Below are 22920 nucleotides of genomic sequence, written 5' to 3' on the forward strand. Positions count from 1 at the left end.
GTGTTTCACCTATTTGGCAGGAGGCCTATGTTTTCTCTGTGCCTGCACCCATGAAGCTTAGCAGTGGTGGAGAAAGTCAGGACAAGCAGACTGACCCCATTATAAATTTATGACTACCAACATGAACTGGACTCTCAACAGTACCAATTTATTCTTTTAAAAAATTTTATTGAAGTATAGTTGATTTAAAGCAGCAGCATTCCAATTCATTCTTTTACAGATGCAAAAGCTATTTTAAAACCTCTAAACACACACACACACACACACACACACACACACACGCACACCCCGCTCTACTTTTCTCAAACCTCTGGCAGATCTTCTCCCACACTCTCAACAGATAACTTTGACTTTTACTTTTTTTGGAAAATAAAAGCCATCAGATGGGATGCTCTTGTGTTCCAGAGATGATGTTTCTCCTCTACTTGTATCTTAAAGTCTATTCTGTTCCTGTTTTCAAAGCCCTATAATAATGATGACTCCTTTTTTTTTATACGTTTCATTTCTGTCGACTGGACCATGTATAGTTGTTTTTCCAGTGCTCAAACCTCACCCATTAAATCATCATCCAACCTAACAGCCAACCAACCCGATAAACAAGAAACATCTACCCACATTATCCTTCAGCTACTACTATTTCCTCCCGTTCTTAGCCAAACTTCTCCCAGATTGCTGTCTTTACTCCTCATTTCATTAGCTATATTCTCTTCTCTACCACTCCATTCTGGCTTTCTTGCTAAGGTTCCAGTGACCTCTATCAAAACTTTTTCACCTCTCTTAGTGTACAAAGATGATCACACTTTCCGGTTTGAAACAGAATCATTCCTGGGCTTACATGATAAAACTTTGTTTTGTTTTTTCTTCTCATTACTTTTTCTATTACGTTTCCCGTTATACTGTCATCTACTTGATCACTTAATGTTAGAATTTGTGAAAGGCTCTTTCCTTGGTTCTCTTTAATTCTCTTCTCATTCCTTAGATGGTCGTACCCATGCATATGACTAGGATTATTACCTATAAACAAATAAATAACACATTTTAATCTATAGCCAAGATCTCTTTTCTGAACTCCAGACCCATCTATCCAATTGCTTGACATATCTTTTTGGAGGTTTCAATGGCACCGTAATCTCAGTATATCCAATTCAAGGTCATCTTTCCTCCAAGGTAGTCAGTTCTTTTCCAGTGTTTCCTATTTCAGTTAATGGTACCTCTCTCTCTCCAATTATGTTAGCCAGAACCCTAGAGTCATTCTTGGCATTTCCCTTCCTACTACTCCATATCCAGTCCATCACCCATCTAGCTGATGATATTTACAATCAAAGTGTTTCTCAAATCCTCTCACATTTCTCCATCTTCACCACTCTAGGTAAGCTACCAGCATTTCTTATCTAAACTTCCTGGGTAGTCTCTTGATTGACCTAACTATTTCTATCAGGGCTCTCAATGTGTTTTCCATATTATAGCCACGGTCATCTTTTTTTTTTTTTTTTTTTTTGCGGTACGCGGGCCTCTCACTGTTGTGGCCTCTCCCGTTGCGGAGCACAGGCTCCGGACGCGCAGGCTCAGCGGCCATGGCTCACCATGGCTCACGGGCCCAGCCGCTCCGCGGCACGTGGGATCCTCCCGGACCGGGGCACGAACCCGTGTCCCCTGCATCGGCAGGCGGGCTCTCAACCACCGCGCCACCAGGGAAGCCCCACTGTCATCTTTTTAAAATGTAAATCTAAGTACATCATCCTTTGCTTAAAGCCTCTACATGGCTTCCTTGTGCTCTAGGGATAACAACAAAAACTCCTTAACTTGGCCTGAAGGGCTTACAAGCTGTACTCCTTACATACCTCTCCTGTCCTGGCAAACACCATCTAATTTCTCATTCTCTTGTACCAGCTGTGCTGGTTTTCTTTTAGCTCCTCATGCTGCCACCTCTAACTACATGAGCTTTGCTTACACTGTGATCCAATGGAGAGCCAATACAGCTTGGCGGCTAAGCATGGCACACTTCACGCCTAATTTTCAAGGCAGATTGCCTGCGTCAAATCCCGATTCTACAACGTACTTATTTGTGCAAACTTGGGCAAGTTACTTTATCTCCTGTGCCTCAGTTTCCTCAACTGGAAAATAAGGATAATTGTAATAGATTTAATCATAATCGTGCTATTATGATCAAATGATCATTTTCAGGGAAGGCTCTTTTCCTCCCCTTTCTTGCCCAGTTAATTTCTTCTCAAACTTCTGTTCTCAGCTCCAGAGTCACTTTCTCAGAGAAGCCTCCACCGACCTCTCTGACTGAATCCAATTACTTCTTGACAGCTTTTCTCATATGTTGAGTCTCTTATTGGTAATGCTTAATATAGGTGCAATTTTGTGTTTTTCTGAGTGATTTATGTATTTATTTTTGGTTAACATTCTGTCTTTCTCGCTGAAATGTCAGCTCCAGGAACCTAGGGATAGTGTTTGTTTTTTGTCACCATTCTTCATGCCTAACACAGTGTTCATTACTTAGTAGGTTTCCCCCCAAAATGTTTGCTGACACAAAAAACGGTAAACATCTCTGATGGAAGGCTCTTTGATAACCTCTTTTGCTGCTTAAATTAGTGCTCTGCACAGTAAGTAATAAGTTCTGAGAAGGAACACGGATGGTGAATCAAAGACCAGTTAAGCTGTACATCTGCTCCTGGCTCTTCAGGAGCTGGCTCTGAGCAGGAGGGTTCCCTGTTCAACAAGGCAGGGTTTTGTGGAGATTATGTGCCAGATACCCAGACTTGGGTTCAATTCTTGGCTCCATTATCTGCTGCTGTGTGACCTTAATCATGTCACTTGACTTCTTACAGTCCGAGTGTCCTCATCTGTCAAATCACATCACAGTACTCAGCGCAGAGTCAATTCCTGTTAACTAGGCAACGGAACTGATAAGAATTTCACTTCATTAAGCACAGTACAGGATTATCCACAGGCTCATGCCAACGATATGGCTTGCCCCTTATGTAGGCCAGTAAGTCTCCTTCTGCGGTTGGTGACAAACAGCTATCCCATCCCCAGCCCCTAAAAATGTCAAAAAAAAATTTGTGCTTTTGGTCACGAGAGAAAGAATCAATGTGAACTGGGAAAACAGAGTTCCAACAGGATTTCCTGGTGCTTCATGTTCAAGTTTAAGAGTGACAGTGGGTGAGCTGGCTTGGTGAGGTAGGATCAGAGGTTCGTTTGCTGGAGGGACTGACTTTGGGAACAGAGAAAAGCCCTCAGTCCCTGACAAGACAGCCCTGCCCAGATGCCAGCTGGATCCAGCTAACCGTCACTGCAATCTCAGAGCCTCTTTTCTCCTGAGCCCTCCTTTTTTTTTTTTTTTTTTAAATCAGCTGAATCCATTCCTTGAGAATCACATAGAAAATGACTCCCTCCTCACCTCATTCAAGAAAAAAAAAATCCCATTCCTCACAATAAAAAGAGTAAGCCTCTTGTCCGCCTCTTGTGCAGCTGGCCACTTTGCTGAGATGAGAGGAGAAATCTGGTTTTAACATTTGGTGGACGAGTGAGCTGCCTGGAAGCAAGGACCACAGTGATGTGTGAGAGAGATGGACGTTGTTTCCTCCGCAATCCTTCTCTTTTTCTCCTTCCTCCTGTTTCAAACTTGTGGGACCGACTGGGGCTGTGACTTTTAGGGTGTAGTGTGTGTACGTCAATAGAAGGGGCATTGTGTGTGTACTTCGAGCGCGTTCAGGAGGGTGCTGTGCTTGAACTTGCGAGTGTCTGTGACGGAAGAACTGTGAAAGCATGTGTGTGGGACAAGATTTAGACGTGTAAGCGCAGCAAAGTGGTAGCGTGTACGTGGTGAGTGTGTGCGCTCGAGTGAGTGCGCGAGCCAGGGGCCGGCCGCCCGCCCGCCGCGGCTCCCCGTGGGCCGGCCCGGCCAATGAGCGCGCGGCTGCAGGGGCGGCGGGCGGGGAGGGGGCGCAGGGGCCCTGCGGATGGAGGCGCGGGCGGCGCGGCGCGCTCATTCCGCGCGGGCGTTGCTGGCGGGGGGCGGTGCAGCCACTGGCCGGGGACCGGGGCCCGGACCAGGGGCGGCGGGCGGCGTAGGCGGCGCCCGGGGCTGGGATGCGCAGGGGGCTCCGTGGCGGCGGCGTTGGCGGCGGCGTCGGCGGCCGCGGGGGCACGAGCTAGCGCCGCGGCGCGGGGAGCCAGTCGAGCCCGGCGGGCGAGCGGAGGCGGCGGCGCAGGCAGAGCGGCGGCCGCAGCCGGAGCCCGAGCGCCGCGCGCCCACCATGGCCGCTCAAGGCGAGCCCGGCTACCTGGCGGCGCAGTCGGACCCGGGCTCCAACAGCGAGCGCAGCACCGACTCGCCCATGCCCGGCTCGGAGGACGACCTGGTCGCCGGAGCGCCCCTGCACAGCCCCGAGTGGAGCGAGGAGCGCTTCCGCGTGGACAGGAAGAAACTTGAGGCCATGTTACAAGGTAGGCATCCACCCCGCGTTCTCGGACTCCCGGGCTGCGCCCGCGACTCCTTCCCGGACATCCCCGCCCCGCGTCCCGGCGCCCGCCGCTCCGGCCCAAAGCCGACTTAGTTCCCCCGTCCCTTCCCCCGCGGAGCCGGAGGACAGCCAGGGAGTGCAGACCTCGCGGGAGTCTCCACCCTTCCACGCCTCCCAGGTCTCCGGGCACCGAGAACCCTGTGCTAACTTGACCGGCTTCGGAAAAGCCGAAGGCCGTGTTTGTACCCGCGCGCCCAAGTTGCGTTCTTGGACTTTGGAGATGCCAGCTTTAGTCCGGACACCTGGGCTATGCCATACGGGCCCAGTCGGACCGCGCAGAGTATGCGTGACTCCCTCCCCACTCTCTGGCACTCTGGAATTCTAGCTCTGTCTCTGTTGCTCTCCCTCCTCTTGTCAGTATCCACTTCCTCCAGCTGAGGGGCCTTGTCTCGCTATTGGGAAACGCTCTGCAGATGTCAAAGCTTAAGACAGGAGTTCCCGCCCCGCTCCCGGAGTAAGAGGGGCCAGCATGGGGGTGAGCGGCCAAAGCGTGGGGATTGTGTCAGGGCAGCGCTGCTGGGTTGGGGGACAGTGCGTGTTCATCGCCTGACAGGCTTATAAAACACATCTTGAGTTACACTCGGTTCATGAAAGTCTTCCCATATTATGGGTATCTATCTGACTTTGTCTTTCACAATTTGGGTTTTTTTTTTTTTTTTTTTTAAACTCTCTCGTTTCTCTGGGACTTTCCCAGGCGTAACAGCTTTAACCATTACAGGACTGGGAACAAATTTTGACTTTTAATGGGAGGATTGGAGTTCTCAGAGGGAATGCTAAAATGTCCAACGTCATTTTGATCTTCCCTAAAAATGTTAATTACTAGCTTACCTCTAGTCCCTAGTGTGGTTCATTTCCATCATCCAGAGAAAGGGTATCTATCTGACTTTGTCTTTCACAATTTGGGTTTTTTTTTTTTTTTTTTTTTTAAACTCTCTCGTTTCTCTGGGACTTTCCCAGGCGTAACAGCTTTAACCATTACAGGACTGGGAACAAATTTTGACTTTTAATGGGAGGATTGGAGTTCTCAGAGGGAATGCTAAAATGTCCAACGTCATTTTGATCTTCCCTAAAAATGTTAATTACTAGCTTACCTCTAGTCCCTAGTGTGGTTCATTTCCATCATCCAGAGAAATAAGGTAATTTGAATGACTGTTATTCTTAAAATACTGTGGAGGGACCAGGCATTACTTTCACTAAGGGTGCAGTGGTGGATTCATTCAGTAGCTCGTATCCTTATATGAAGGGAGGATTGGAGCTTTCCAACTTTCTTTTGTGGCTTGGTGCCTAATTTACTTTGACTTTATCAGTCAGTGCATCGCAGTGTGGGAGCTGTTTAGCCCTCCGTGGAAATGCAGTGGTTTTTTAGGACAATTAAGCAGGTTATTTTAAGACAGAACAAGATGTTTTCCAAAACAATAACTTGGTGGAAACAAATAGCAAGAGTGTTTGGTAGGCGTTTTTGGATGAGTTATAGACTCATCTCTCTTGTTGCTTATTTTTATTGATAAACATCCCCAGTGCTTATCATGTCTCTGTCTTACTCCCTCTTTTTTCCTCCTTAAATTATGTAACTTTCTAGGAGAGTCACTTCTGTGATAAACTGTTCAAATAGGAATATTGCAAAGTGGATTTGAAAATTAAAGCCCCAGTTGCCTTTCAGTAACCTATTTTAGTTATTCCATTTGTTCCGTGGTTCTTTTTTGCCTAGTTCCTATTATAAAACAAAATTTTAAATTTATTCAGAAAAATATTGCTGTGAGATTGTTTGGGTTGAACTGATAACACACATACCTATCCTTTCAGCAAGTTTCTAGTTTATTTTGTGCATTTGGAGGGCTGTGAAAGATGGATCTTCTACGTCTTCCTTACCTGTCTTGCCTACGCACATGCAAGTAACGACAGTGATGTTAGCTCCTAGGAAGCCCTCTTGCATAACCTGAGCTTTAGAAGTGGATTTCTATTTTGAATTAATTAATTTCCATTTAGAATAAAACGAAATCTGGGTAAGACATTTTTTAAAATTTGAAGGCCTTTCCCTTTGTAGATATGATATTCTGACATGAGATAGTTTAAAATTGCTTTGCTGTGATGAAGTGTCTTTTAAAGAAACTCTTGAGTTAGTGTTTCTTCAACAACCTATGAATTAATGAAGTATTCACACTTCAACTCCAAAGATTTCTTGAATAATTGAACATAGTGCTTTGATTAACTTTCCAAAATCACTAATAAGTGAATTATGCCTTCTAAGATAGTAAGTTTGAACACATTTGACAATAGCACCCAGTGCACTGTGTACCAAGGCATTTTGTCATGCATGCTTCCTAGTGTCAAATTTTGTTAGAACCACCATGTTTGAAGGAGTAAGACTAGTTTCTGAACCAAACATAATCGTGTGTTTCACGATTATGATACTAGGTGGTTAAAGCAAGCGTGGGCAACTGGAATCACTCAGACCTAGGTTCCCTGTGGAACCTTGGGACAGTTCCTGGGCACCTCCTCATCTCAGTTTGTCCGTCTGTAAAATGGGACTGATATTAATACCTTTCTCTTAGAGTTCTGTGAGAATTAACAGAGATAAAGCCTAATAAGCTAAAACTTGCCACACTGTTTTATAAATGCTAACAGCTTAATATATATCAGTTGATTTTATTATTACTACTAATAAATATTATAGCATGGATTCAAATGACTTCCAATGCCTATCACAATTTCTGACAGTAGTCTATATCTAAATATCTAGAGAACAAAAGAATTTTGCAGTTTCATAATTGCAGAAGTAAAATAGAGAACAAGGTAGCAAGTTTGGAAAGTCAAGAAATATTCTAGTGTTGTTAGATATCCTTGGGTGGAAAGTTTTTCATTTGAAAAGTGCCAATTAAGAAAAGTCTGTATTTGCCTGGTTGGGTTTCTGATTATTGTGAATTTGGATTTGCCATTTTTCCTCGCACAATCGCCTTAAAATATGTGCAGGTTTCCAATTTAAATCAGGATAAATAAGATTCTCTGCCTTTAAGTCTACATAGTGCAAATGGTGATTATAATGCTTGGAATTTGTTTCCAAGAGAGACTGTCCTGGGGGTAAGTTAATCTTTAATGGGTTGTATTTTTATTAGTAGAGAAATTCTTCTACGCAATGGACCAAAAATTCAGTGAGGTTAAAATATGGGCAGTAGGGTGGTGGTCAAAGAAATGAAATACCATTCTTGGATGAATCCCCAAAGAATTGATACACATAAAATCCACCAGGCCAAAAATGTAGGAGAAAAGATCACTAGTTTTTTATTTTTTGCTTTTGTTTTTTATCTAATAACTACTTTGGAACAGCCATGCAGAGTATCTGACACTTCTGTTTGAATCTAAATGAAGATTATTGATTATATTAGTCAACAGTTTTGTAAATGGGAATTGATTTTCAAGTTTAGTTTAGGTTTTTGATGGGGATGGTAGGCCTTGGAACAGATACGACGGACAATATAATAATGAAGAAAAATTGTTCTTGATTTACTTAATCCTGATCTTCAGAATTTAGACTTCATATTTCATGTGGGATAGTAGTATTGATTCATTCCAGTCAATTAAATGTGATTTATGGTATGCAAAGAGGGAGAAGAGCTGTCTAGAGGAAAGTCTGGGAGAAAGTAGCAAATAAATGGGTCAAGAGTCAGAAATACAGCCTTGGTGTTGGCCAGGGTCCTGAGAGACAAACACGGAATTTGTACATTTATACTTTTCCTTTTTTTTTTCCTTTTTCTTCTTTTGGGGTTGTTTTACATCGTATGATTATACTTTTATTTTTACCCTGAAAAACATATATGCGTGCTGTACAGTTAAAAATCCCTATATAAAATTTACACTCATAGGCATTTTCAAGGTTCGGAATCCCTTGTATTTCATCATAGAAAGAATTGTGGGCTGGGGGCAGTGGCCTGTTTTTATGAATTGAGGTTGATGTCTGGTGGGCTTTTAGGATACTGCTGTTAAAGACATTAAGAACCATGTTTTGGGGACTTCCCTGTTGGCCCAGTGGTTAAGACTCCGTGCTTCCAGTGCAGGGGGCACAGGTTGGGTCCCTGGTTGGAGAAGTAAGATCCCATGTGCCACGCGGCGTGGCCAAAAAATTAAAAAAAACAAACAAACATGTTTTTACATGTTCACAGTGAGGGGTAGAACAGGAATCATCGATCACTGCTTGCTTGAGGAGTAGAACTGGCCACTAAAACAGCTGATCACACATCGATTAAAAGAAAGAGCAGCAGTTATATAATTACAAATCTTTTTTCTTTTTTTAATCAATTAACTTATTTATTTTTTAAGCTGTGTTAGGTCTTCGTTGCGGCACGCGGGCTTTCTCTAGTTGCGGCGAGCGGGGGCTACTCTTCGTTGCGGTGCGCGGGCTTCTCATTGCGGTGGCTTCTCTTGTTGCGGAGCACAGGCTCTAGGCGCACGGGCTTCAGTAGTTGTGGCTCGCGGGCTCTAGAGCGCAGGCTCAGTAGTTGTGGCGCACGGGCTTAGTTGCTCCGCGGCATGTGGGATCTTCCTTGACCAGGACCTGAACCCATGTCCCCTGAATTGGCAGGCGGATTCTTAACCACTGTGCCACCAGGGAAGTCCCTACATATCTTTTTAATTTGGCAAACTTTAGTGAAGATTGTCTTATAATTTGGTAAATAGATAATAATCTTTTAGATGCTTTTGTGGGATCAGGGAGAGAGATGAAGTAAAAATATATGAGAATGGGGGAGTGCTGAAAATGAAAATAAACAAGAGCTAAGCTGAATGTAGTTTTCTAGCTAAGGCTTGATTAAGGCTAATAAACAATAAGAACAAATCCAATAACTTTATGAAGCTTAATGGTTGAAAGCAAAGTGTTCTTGGCCAGATCTGGATTTGAGTCTTGGTCCTACCTTTAAATAGGGAGCTTGGGAAAATTCATTACCTGCAGCCCCGTTTATGAAAGGGGGTGTTAATTATCGTGCCTACATCTGAGGTGCTTGTGACCATTAAGAGAAAAAAAGATGGATATAAAACAGCGCTGGCCACAGAGTAGGTGCTGAATAAATCACTAATAACCATATTTATTATAAACCATAGTTCATAAAATGCACATTCTTATATTGAAAATGAAAATCAAATATATTTGAAAATGAATTAAATGGTTTATAATAAATGAACAGTCACAGCTATCTAAATATTTTTATTGGCCTTCCTGGTGGCTCACCGTATGCCCAGTGTATTAGCCCCTTGTAAAGGTGGATGAGCATGCATTGAGTAAAGCTGTATTGGACACGAGCGTGGAGTTTTAGATTTTGCGCAGGAGGAGAGGGCTTTGCACTCTCTTTAGCTGTCATTGTTCTTGCCTTGAGTATTTTTCATTCTTTGAACGGTCCGGAGCCTGTCACTTCTAATATTTTTACTAAAGACTAGCCGCAAAAATCCATTAATCTCCATTGTAGTTTGATGTTGCTCTGAACTTGTCATTCATTGGTGTCTAGAAGGGGACTTTTTCAAAGAAAATGTGGCGCCTGGGCTAACGTGTTCTGTTTGCTCACCTGTAAAATGGGGACCATGATGGTCCTATCTTCCAGGGGTGTTGTGAGCGCAGAACGAGATGATGTGTGTGAAAAGTGGAGCTCAGTGCCAGGCGCGTGGTGCTTGGTAGACGGTACTGCGGCAGCCCCAGCAGCCCCATGCCATCGGATGCATAAGGATTTCAAAACACTGGAAAGCAAATGCTTGTCAGGTTTTTTGTTTTTGTTTTTGTTTTTTTAAAAACAACTGCACGTGAATCTTTTCTTTTTTTTCTTCAGTGAAAGTCTTCCTCCAATCAGAAAAGTTTATTAGGACAAGTGTAGTAGGCTCAGAGAGCAGAACTGAAGGTTCAGATTGTTTTAGAAACGAAATGAGTAAAATCCATCAGAGGTTGTGTAGCCTGGCGGTGAAGAGTTCAGGAACTGCTATCAGGCTGGCCTGGGTTGGGGTCCTCACTTCACCTCTTGCAGAGCCCCGCGAGGATGCTGTGAGAGGGTGTTACAACCCTGCGCTCGTGGGCAGGGGGTCAGCGCTCTCCGTCAGTCTTAGCTCTGTGAAGACTTCTGGGGTTTTGCTTAAGTTGATCATTGATGAATTAAAACATAGAAAGGGCTTGTTATATCGATGATTTTAACAGGCAGGAATGTATTTATTTGGCTGTGACTAACAGAAAACCCAACACAGAGTGACTTAAACAAGCCAGGGGTTTATTTTCCTGTTGAAACAAAAAAATCTGGGACTAAGAGGGCCAGGCCCCAAGAGCTGCTCTGGGGCTTCGGGGAGCCCAGAACCTACACCCTGACCTCGGCCATCCCAGCTGATGGCTTTGGCCTCATTGGTGCAGTCTGGCCAAGGCTATGCCTTGAGATGCGCCTGTGGTCTCTGCAAGGAAAAGGGAGGGAAACAAAAATGTTTTGTTGTTTTTTTTTATTCAAGATTTTGCCTCTTTGTGTGACAAAGAATTCTCTCTCCTGGAACTTCCATCTGTATTTCTTTGGCCACTCTTTGCTACAAGAGATTCTGGGAAAGCGACTTCTTTTCTGTCTTCTCTCGTAGAAGTAGGCAAGGAAGAAGGGAGTCAGAATGGATGCTGAGTGATCCAACCCGTAGTTTCCCCACAAAGGGCAAAGCAGCGGGCACTGTGACAGAAATTCCAAGTTGTGCCTAATGCAAAAGCTTCCCTGTGTCAGAGACTTTGGCCAGCATTGATAACCCCTAGAAATCTAGATGATTTGGTAATGCTTATGTGGGTGGAATTTCTTCTCGGCATAGTCTGGGAATAGACCTAATTCCCAAAGAGAAAACAGCTTTGATCATGGAAAGCAGTTCTCATGTTGTTACTCCTTTTACAAACAAGACCTTGGGCCCCCAAGTACTGTAACTGTCTTTTTCTCCTCCACTGTTTTCTGCCTATCAGGTGTTTTTTTCATTGAAAATCATACAACACAATACAAATGTCCATTTTACCTTTTTAAAAAATTTTATTATTTTAATTAATTTATTTTTTTTATTGATGTATAGTTGATTTACAGTGTTGTGTTAATTTCTGCTGTACAGCAAAGTGACTCAGTTATACACATATATTTATTCTTTTTTAGATTCTTTTCCATTATGGTTTATCCCAGGATACTGAATATAGTTCCCAGTGCTATACAGTAGGACCTCGTTGTTTATATATCCTATATGTAAATAGTTTGCATCTACTAACCCCAGACTCCCAGTCCTTCCCTCCCCGACATTTTACCTTATCTTACTCTAAGATATCCTTTCTCCCCTCCTACCTCCTCCCCTCCTACCACCCATCTCAAGTCACTTTTAGAATAGACAGGTTCAGTGTAGCTCGCGCTTCTGCCCTTTAGGGTTTTCTTGGAGTGGCCACTGCAATAGCATCTGGCCAACGAAGCCAGAATTTGTTCAGAAGATGAAGTCATTTTGGAGGCAGTTTGATAATAGTATTATCTCAGATTTGTGCCATGTTTTGCTGTTTGAAATTGTCCAGAATGATGAGCTAATAAAAATACCAGTTGGCTCATCCTTGGTTCATTCTCTTTATTTAAAAATCTAGTTCTTTAAAAATGCATGGGGTAATAGTGACCATGAATATTCCTTTATGTAAAATGCTTAATAAACTACCTGGGATGAAGCACAATTTTTTTAAAATTTATATTTTATTTTTTTGGCTGCATTGGGTCCTCGTTGCTGCACACAGGCTTTCTGTAGTTGCGGCGAGCGGGGGCTACTCTTTGTTGCGGTGCGCGGGCCTCTCATTGCGGTGGCTTCTCTTGTTGCGGAGCACGGGCTCTAGGCGTGTGGGCTCAGTAGTTGTGGTTCGTGAGCTCTAGAGCTCAGGCTCAGTAGTTGTGGCACACGGGCTTAGTTGCTCCGCGGCATGTGGGATCTTCCCAGACCAGGGCTCGAACCTGTGTTCCCTGCATTGGCAGGTGGATTCTTAACCACTGAACCACCAGGGAAGTCCTAAGGCACAATTTTAATGCTAACCTATAATGTCTTTTGCAGTGTGGGGATGATCTTGGCAAGAAACCCTTGTTGTTATGCTGCAAAAGCCACCACATTTGATTTTTAATCCTTATGGTATTAGTATTTAGGGAGGTATCCAAAATGCACAAACCATTAATAGAAACATTTTGTAGATGTTATACACTTAAAAATCCATTTACTACCTAATAAGCTACTAATAACTGTAGTTGATGAAAGCATTTATATTTGTAACATTAAATCCTGTTCCCATTTATGATGCTGGTATATAAAAAGATAATGCTCACTTTCTAGCTATAAAGTAGTTTCTCTGTTACAGTAAATAAGATAAACCACATATTAGTCTGCATACTGAGTTGATCTGGAGCTTAACTCTCTTGTATAGGAAGATGCTTAAACATAAGATTTGAAAATTAGCCATTGTATTTTTTTTTCAGGTTATGAAAGTAATCAAACTTATTATAGAATATTTGAAAATACAAACAGATGTAAAAAAGAAAAACTAAAAGTCACCCCTAAGTCCAGAATCCAGCAATAACCACTGATAATATTTTGGGAATTTTTTCCTGGTCTTTAAAAAGTATGCTCACACATAATTTATTTTTGCCACAGATATTGAGTTCCTACTATATGTCAGGTACAGTGTTGGGCTTTGGGGGTGCAGACAAAACCAAGATAGATATGGTTTCTACCCTTGTGTGACTTGTGCCCCTTAAATTCTAAACTGGGATCATACTTCCCTTCTTTTTCACTTTACATTGTATCACGGATATTTTGCATTTCATTAAAGATTCTTGAAGAACATGGTTTTATTATTTAAAAAATTTTTATTGGAGTAGGGTTGACTTACAATGTTGTGTTAGTTTCAGGTGTACAGCAAAGTGAATCAGTTATACATATACATATATCCACTCTTTTTTATATTCTTTTCCCATATAGGCCATTACAGAGTATTGAGTAGAGTTCCCTCTGCTATACAGTAGGGTCGTATTAGTTGTCTTTTTAAATGTAGTAGTGTGGAATGTCAATCCCAATTTTCCAAGTTATCCCTCCCCCGCCCCTTACTCATTGGTAACCATGAGTTTGTTTTCTACATCTTTAACTCTATTTCTGTTTTGTAGATAAGGAAGAACATGGTTTTAAATAGCTATATAATATTACCTTGACATGTCATGATTTGCTTAAACATTATGATATTTTATAACATATTTAGGTGGCCAGGCAGTGGAAAGAGCCTAATTTTTCTACTCAGAATGTCCCAGATTCAGGTCCTGGCTCTATCATTTATTGGTTGTGTGGCCTGGGACAAGTTAATAATTTCTCTGAACCTCAGTCTTCTCATCTCTAAAATGGAATGAATATCATTTCTAGGTTGTGAAGGTTAAAAATACTGTATGTCAAGCATGCACCAGTGCCAGATATAGTGCATATACTCAAGAATTGGCAGGTGATGAATGTTAACACTGCTGTCCCAAATACTTTTGCCTAAAAACCTTTTTTTTTCATCCTTAATTATTCTCAGGGGAAAAATTCTTACTAGTGAAAATTTTAGCTCAAAGGGAATAGATATTTTTAAGGCTTTCGATAAAGTTTGCAAAAAAATTTTCTGGAAAGATTTATATGGTAGGCAGAAGAGACAACAAATCTGTAGGCTCTCTTCTCCTTGTACCTATGATCCCACATCCTGGCTTATTTGAGCTGGTGGTTGTGAGAAATTAGGAAATAATTGAATCACCAATCCAGAGTTAGAGTTTGTTTCTTTCATAGCAAACTTTGAATTACGTTTATCATACCTGAGTAGCATGTCTGGGAATCACTAGTTCTTAAAATCTGTGTGTATAAAAATCACCTGGGGAGATTGTACAAAATGGCGAACCCTGGGCCTCTCAAGAGATTCCAACTCTGTAGGTTTGAATCTGTATTTTGTTGTAGGAATCTGTATTTTGAAAAGAATTTCGTGTGAGTCTAATGTAGGTGTTCCCAGGAATACACTTTGAGAAATATTGCTAGATAGTTAGATGACGGTGATCAAAATTAAGAATGTTCAGGTCCTTTTCTTTCTTTGATTCCCTTTACCCCTTTTTTTTTTTTAAAAAAACGTATTTAATTTTGGCTGTGTTGGGTCTTTGTTGCTGCGCGCGGGCTTTCTCTAGTTGTGGTGAGTGGGGGCTACCCTTCGTTGTGGTGTGCGGGCTTCTCACTGCAGTGGCTTCTCTTGTTGTGGAGCACGGGTTCTAGGCACGTGGGCTTCAGTAGTTGTGGCACTCAGGCTCAGTAGTTGTGGCGCAGGGGCTTAGTTGCTCCGTGGCATGTGGGATCTTCCTGGACCAGGGCTGGAACATGTATCCCCTGCATTGGCAGGCGGATTCTTAACCACTGCGCCACCAGGGAAGCCCTGATTCCCTTTACCCTTGAACCTAGTACTTTCTCCATGTTATTAAACCACCTTGAAGCATTTTAGTCTAGAAGCATAATTTATAACTGGCACAACGTTGTTTAGAGAGTGACTTGTAAGGAACTTGGGGGAAGAGCACAACCCTGTATATTTCTGTGGAGGGGATATACTGTGTTTATTATGGCACAGCAGGCTCAGAATGCATTTAGTTGTCCTACAGACTCCTATAAAGTCAGGTGTAACAGACATCTGTTTAATATATTATCAAATAACTTAAGAGCACACATTTTTTATTACAGAAATTTAAAAAGCAGTATGAGGGGGAACTTTTAAAAAGAAAAATAATCATTGGTAATCTCACCTTCTTAACAGCTATTTTCATTTTTCTGCCTTGAAATGTAGTCCTTGAAATACAGTCCTTGACTATTGGCATACGGGTTATGTAGCTGTTGTTGTAGCATTGACTACAGTTTTGTATTCCGCATTAGTCTAATATGTTAAATGTTTTTGTGTTTCTAAGCAAGTTTTCAGAATTAAAATTTTATGGTTGGATAATGGTACCTTTGATCAAAAAAATTTTTTTTTGCAGTTATAGACCACCTTATGGTGAATGCGAATTACATAGCTTTTTTTCTCCTTTAAAACTATATTCCGAGGAAAAAATTTTGAGGAATATGGTTACTGAAGAATAGTGGTGATTTTGAAAGCAGCGGCCAACTTTAATTGAGCACTTACTATGTGTGAGACACTGTTCTGGTGCTTTATGCATGTTCAGTCATCTCAGCCTCTCATGCAACAACCCAATAGATACAGATGCTGTTTGGGTCTTTGTTTTACAGACACAAAAGCTGTAACTCCTTTATTTAATTTTATTTTTTAATTAATTAATTTTTATTGGAGTATTGTTGCTTTACAGTATTTTGTTAGTTTATACCGTACATCAAAGCGAATCAGCTAGATGTATACATATATCCCCTCTTTTTGGATTTCCTTCCCATTTAGGTCACCACAAAGCACTGAATACAGTTCCCTGTGCTATACAGTAGGTTCTCATTACTTATCTATTTTATACATAGTATCAGTAGTGTATATATGTCAATCCCAATCTCCCAGTTCATCCCTTCCCCCCCCACTTGGTGTCCATATGTTTGTCCTCTAGTTTGTGTCTGTAAGTCCTTTAAATCTGGGGCCTGGGTTTCTTTTTGGAATTCTGAGTGGACCTAGACACTCGTTTTCCTCTTGGGGTTGTTACAGAGTCATAGCTGTTACGTAGTGTGGAGACATATCAAATCTGAGTCTAGGATGATAAACTGTACTCCAGAAAAGGTTTTATTGCTTCCTCAGTTCCCTGCCGAAATGCAGAGGGCTGTGGTGGTAGGCACAGAGGTGGTTAGAATTCTTGGTGAGAATGCAGACGTTCCAGAGCACTGCCTTCTGCTAGCTTTGGTTAAGTTTTCTCTGTTTCTTCCTTTGTGAAACTGGGATAATAATACCTCTCTCCTAGGGTTTTTGTGAAGATCATATGAGAATGTATGTAAAGTTGGCTCACAGTTGGTGCCCTGTACATGGTCTACATGTTTCAAATTCATTTCTTATTCCTGTGCAGCCTCCAGCCCAGTGCTGTGAAAATACCTGTGTGTGTTTGCAGAGTAAATGGCTCATGATGGATCTGGATTAAAGACTGTACCATTTTGGGCTGGTGGACCTGGCATTGACCTCATAGAACGGAACTTTAAAGCTAGGGCGTGTGCTTGGCCTTAAGAAACACCAAATAGTTCTGCCTTACATAAGTAAGTAAGGCAGAGTAATTCCCTGTGTGCAAGGTAGTCTTTCTTCACCCTCAGTCTAGGGCTTGTGTAGAATGTTGTGTTATTAGTGATAGTGCATTGGCGTGGTGTTTTGAATGAGGATATGCAAAACTTAATTCAGGTGAGGTTAATGTGGGATAATTTATGGCTGTGTCTGATTAGTTTTATAAATTGAAATTTGTCATGGTGAATATAATTTTTCAATTTATTCGGTTATAGATTATCTTATTAGAATAATACATCTCCAGATACTTGTTTAAATATGCTTTTAAAGCATCTCAGATAAGAGATTTTTTTTACGTTAGTTTGTTCATTGCACTAGATTACTCACTGAGGTATTTTGGGTTAAGGGAAATAAACCACTCCTCGCAGCAGAGCGGGTGACTGGGAACTCAAGGCAACTTGAGTTCATGACCTGGTCTTTCCACTGACACTGTCATCTTGTATAAGTTATTTAACTTTTTAGGGTTTGGATTAGATGTCCCCTAAAATCCTTTCCAACTCCAGTATTCTGAGTCTTTTGCACAGTATACAGTACAAGCCCAGTAGTACTTGGCACGTGGTGTTAGGGTCTGACTCAGCTCTACATCCATGAGTAGTTTTGGTACGAATTTGCCTTGATCTGAACCACGCACATGAGCATTCACAGCAAACGGGGAAGATGCTGGAATGAAGACAGTTGGAGTATCTTTGGAGGAGCAAGTATTCCCAAGGCAGCTGACTACAAGCTCTGCTTTCTGACATCTTGGCAGTCAGGTTTACAGTGCCCTCTATTCTGTGGGCTAAATGTTACCTAATTTAAGGTTTTCTGCAGTAACTGAGCAGGAATGACAGTGTAAACCATAGTTGAGACGTGCTGGTGTTGACACACTGTGTTAGATGAACAAAGGAGATCGTATGCTTCCCCAAGTAGCATCTTTTTGTCACATTTTCCTTCCTCCTTTGCCAGTGTGTCCAGTTATCAAGTTTCACGTGCCAGTGTTTATATCTGTCATGTAAACCACTAGAGACATGTAGCAGGGAAACATAATAGTGTTCATTAGAGTAAAATCTCATTTGAAAAGACATCTGTATGTCCAGATTTTAAGTATTTTCAGAATCGCTTTAATTGCTTATCAATTATTGAGAACTAGCAAAATATTTCTCTTGTGTTGTACAGAATACCACTAAAGCTTGTATTATCTATGTTTTGAGTTGATTCCTTTATCATATGCTGAGCTTTTGAAGTGCCATTCAAACAAAGTCAATATTTTGCATACTTGTCTTTTTTTTTTGGCCACGTGGCATGTGGGATCGTAGTTCCCCGACCAGGGATTGAACCCATGCCCCTTGCATTGGAAGAACAGAGTTTTTACCGCTGGACTGTCAGGGAAGTCCCAAAGTCAATATTCTGACAAGCTTTTATAATCTTTTAAATTGCTTGATTATAATGATTTAATTTTAAAAAGTCGGGAAAACATATGTTTAGCTTTAGTATTGCAGGAGCAATCCTATAAAGAAATGTTTATTTTAGTCCGGGGTACTGTTTTTCTTAAATTAAAAAAATTTTTATATGGGAAATAGGAACCCAAGATTAGCATAGATCTGTAGAGTTTTAATTTATTTTACAGGGATCTGTAATTTAGTAAAACATTGCTGGAAGTCATACTGTCACCTAAACAGAAAGATAGCTTCAAAAATATATTTACTGGGAATTCTCTGGTGGTCCAGTGGTTAGGACTCAGCGCTTTCACTGCTGGGGTTGGGTTCAATCCTTGGTCGGGGAACTAAGATCCTGCAAGCCACACGTCGTAGCCAAAAAAAAAAAAATTTGACTATCAGTGAATGAATATCTGGGATGCATTATCTATGAAAATTTATTTGACCAAGTCGAAACAAGTAGGCTTGAGCAAAAAATATTATTAAAATGGATTTGATTTTGAAGTTCTGTATGAATCATTAGCTTTCAGCCTTGTGAAATTTGTCTCTCATTATAAATTATTCAGGAATAGTGAAGCCATTTGGAAAACCCAGTGGGAAATTACTGTATGTGTTAAAATCATGAAGTCATGTAATGGGACTGCATAAGTGAATGAGGCCCTTTACCTTTAAGAGGAATACAATCTAGTGGAAGAGAGGAAACCTACCGGAATTTGTTAATAGAAAAGAAAAGGAGATCCCATAGAATAAGGCTGTGCTTACTTAATATGTATCGTAGTCTGGGGTTGCCTACCTCTCTCCCACAAGATGAGGGCTTGCGATAGCTAGTTTATTTGGGAAGTACTCTCAAGGAGAGGAAGTGAGGGAATAAGGAGTCACATGGGGAAGAAGGCAAAGCCACTACAGTGATGTATAATTGAGTTGGTTACCTCTGAGGGTGATTGCTATTTCTGGTGAGTTGCAGAGTCTGTATCCGTAAATCATCCATATAAGGGACTCAAAGAATCATTTGTGTATCAGCTTCTGTCCCTCTTTGAAGAGGACTGAGGATTGCCCCATGAGGTTTGCCCCTTCTATACTTCTGGGTTACATACATGTGACACCGATCAGCCCCTACATACATCCAGCAAACTCCCAGAGCAGGACATGAGAAGTCTGTCTGCTGTAAGCTTGAGGTGAGGCACTGTCAGTACAAAGTGGGTTTACATATGAGCAGAGCCATTTACTGTAGCCTGACTGGAATCAGAGATGAAGTGTAGCGGGGGTGATATGGTGTATACAGTACAATATCTTTAATTAATTAATTAATTAATTAAAATTTGGTTTTTATTTTTGGCTGCATTGGGTCTTCATTGCTGTGCGTGGGTCTTCTCTAGTTGCGGCGAGCGGGGGCTACTCTTTGTTGTGGTGCATGGGCTTTTCATCGCAGTGGCTTCTCTTGTCGTGGAGCACAGGCTCTAGGCACAGGCTTCAGTAGTTGTGGCGCCCGGGCTTAGTTGCTCTGCGGCATGTGGGATCTGCCTGGACCAGGGCTCGAACCCATGTCCCCTGCATTGGCAGGCAGATTCTTAACCACTGTGCCACCAGAGAAGTCCCTACAGTACAATATCTTTATATACTTTGAATGCAAAAAAAAAAAAAAAAAGACAGAACTGGATGTTTAAAATGTGACATACTCTTTGTTCTAAATCAAAGAAAAGTCTTTACTGTAAATTTTTGATGACTTCTATTGTGTATGTTTCTGTTGAGTTTGCTGTAATGTGAGATTACAGAAATAAACCTTTCTGTGTCCAGAAAGATGGTGGAGTAAGGAGCTCCAGAACTCACTGCCTGACAGAAACACTGACTTAACAACAATATACAGTTCAAAAAGCCATTATGAGAATGCCCAGGCAAGCTCAAAGGCAAGAACAGCTGCAGTGAAGTGGGTTAGAAAAGTGGTTTCATTTCACCTACACCAGCCCCTTTCCCAAGCCGGCAGAGCTAGCAATTGAGAGAAAAATCCCAATATGCTGCTTCTCCCTTGGAAGGCAAAGAGAATAGTGGAACATACATTCAACCTTCCAGCTTTTTTGGGGACTACCCGAGGGATTGGTTTCTATTTTGCCTGACTTGGAGTACTGATGGGGGAACTGGCATAGTTTTGATGCCTGGAGGTTGTTGAGAACTAAAGAGAGCTTAGCAGCCTATGGCAGTGCCAGAGAACCTGCAGTACTGCAGACAGACATCAGAGGGAGTGAGAGACTCATGAAAAAGAAACCAGCAGACCTCCCTTCACCCAGCATGCCTGGAGAAGAGGTATGCTTGTAAAAGGTTTGAAAGGCCCCCAGAATCTCTAGCTTGGCTGATTGATATGGAAGTCTTCCTCTGTATGAAGCCAGGCTGTAAAGGTTGGGAGACATGGCTGTTTTTTAAGTGCAAAAATCATAACAAAGATAACAAGGCACACAAAACAAGAAAACGTGGCTCAATCAAAGGAACAAAATAAATCTCAGGAAGCTGACCCTAAAGGAATAAAGATCTATGAATTACCTGACAAAGAATTCAAAATAATCATTTTAAAGAAACTCAGTGTACTGTAAGAGAACACAGTAAATTAAATAAGGAAAGCAATATATGAGCAAAATGAGAATATCAAAAAAGAGAAACTATAAAAAAGAACCAAACAGAAATTCTGGAGCTGAAGAATACAGTACTGAATTGAAAAATTCACCAGAGGGGATCAATATCAGACTCAGTCAAGCAGAAGAAAGAATCAGTGAATTTGAAGACAGTTCGTTTGAAATTGTTGAATCAGAGGAATGATAGGAAAAAAAATGAAGAAAAGTGAAAAAAGCCTAAGGGACTTATGGGACACTATCAGAAGGACTATATATACTATATGGGTGTCCCTGAAGAGAAGAGAGGGATAAGCAGAGAGCTTCTTTGAAGAAATAATGGCAGGAAACTCCCCAAATCTAAGGAAGGAAATGAACATCCAAATTCAAGAAGCTTGAAAGAGTCCAACTAGGAAGGACCCAAGGAAGTCCATACAAAATGATCAATCAAAAGTCAAAGACAGAGAATCTTGAGAGAAGCAAGAGAAAAATAACTTGTTATGTTACAAGGGAGCTCCTATAAGATAACGAGCAGATTTCTCAACAGAAACATTATGGATCAGAAGGGAGTGGGATGATCTATTCAACGTGCTGAAAGAAAAAAACTTGTCAACCAAAAATGCTATATTCAGTGAAACTGTCCTTCAGAAGTTAAGGAGAAATAAAGACCTTCCTGGATAAATGAAAACTGAGGGAGTTTGTAATCACTGAAGCATATGAAAATAGAAAAGCTCTCTGGTAAAGAAAATCCCTATAGAAGATGCACAAAAGAAAATGAGAAAGGAATCAAAGCATGTCACTATAAAAAATCAACAGTACACAAGAAAAGGCAGAGAAAGAGGAAAAGAGGGACAAAATACTGACAAGACTTACAGAAAACAGTTAACAAAATGGTAATACTAAGTCCTTCCCTGTTGGTAATTACTTTAAATGTAAACAGATTAAACTCCCCAATCAGAAGACGTAGAGTGGCTGAATGGATGAAAAAGAAAAAAAAAGGCCAATTATATGCTGTCTACTAGAGTCTCACTTTAGGTATAAGGACATGCACAAGCTGAAAGTGAAAGGATGGAAAAAGGTATTCCATGCAAATGGTAACCAGAAGAGAGTAGGGGTTGTCGTACTTACATCAGACAAAATAAACTTTGAGTCAAAAACTGACATGAGACAAAGAAGGTCATTATAAAATATGAAAGGCTTAATTCCCTAAGAAGTTATAACAATTAAAATATATGCACCTAACATCAAAGCATCCAATTATATGAAGCCAACACTGACAGAATGGAAAGGAGAAATAGGCAGTAACACAATAATAGGAGGAGATTTCAACACCCCACTTTTAATAAGAGATCAGTCATGCAGAGGTTAACAAGGAAGCAGAGGACTTGAACAATATGATACACCAGTTGGACCTAACAAACAAATATAGAACATTCTACCCAACAACAGCAGAATACACATTCTTCTTAAGTATGCATAGACCATTTTCTGGGATAGATCACATGTTATGCTGCAACACTGGTATTAACAACTTTAAGAAAATTGAAATCATAGCAGGTATCTTATGATGTAATGGATGAAACAGTGAATCAATAGCCAAAAAAACCCCCCAAAAAACAAAATTGAAAAACTCACAAATATGTGGAAATTAAACAACACACTTCTGAATAATCAGTGGATCAAAGAAGAAAACACAGGGGAAATTAGAAAATATCTTGAGACAAATTAAAATGAAAATAATTATGTACCAAAACTATGGGATGCAGCAAAAGCAGTAGTAAGAGGGAAGTTTATAGTGGTAAATGCCTCATTTAAAAAAGAAGAAATATTCAAATCAACATCTTAACTTTACAACTCAAGGAACTAGAAAAAGAAGGAAATAATAAAGACTAGAGCAGAAATCAAAGAGATAGAGGATAGAAAAACATCAATGAATTAGGAATTGGTTCTTTGAAAAGATCAATACAATTGAAAAGTTAAATGAAGTCTCATGTAACAAAAATCAGAAATGAAAGAGGGAGCATTACAAGTGATGCCACATAAATAAAAAGGGTCATAAAACACTTCTGTGAACAATTATATGCCAACAGATTGGATAGTCTAGAAGAAATGGGTAAATTCCTAGAATAACAGGATCAGTAATC

The 22920-nt window shown here is 41.1% G+C and overlaps 1 protein-coding gene across 1 annotated transcript in view; it reads left to right on the top strand.

Moving 5' to 3' along the window:
• Positions 1-4265: 4265 nt before the first annotated feature.
• Positions 4266-22920, top strand: part of BICC1 (BicC family RNA binding protein 1) — a 318064-nt gene continuing 299409 nt past the window's right edge. The window contains exon 1 of the mRNA XM_024115707.3: positions 4266-4455. Coding sequence (XP_023971475.1) covers positions 4266-4455 — 190 coding nt within the window. The remainder of the gene's footprint in view (positions 4456-22920) is intronic.

Source organism: Physeter macrocephalus, chromosome 20 (assembly GCF_002837175.3).
Source record: "Physeter macrocephalus isolate SW-GA chromosome 20, ASM283717v5, whole genome shotgun sequence".
Taxonomy (NCBI): domain Eukaryota; kingdom Metazoa; phylum Chordata; class Mammalia; order Artiodactyla; family Physeteridae; genus Physeter; species Physeter macrocephalus.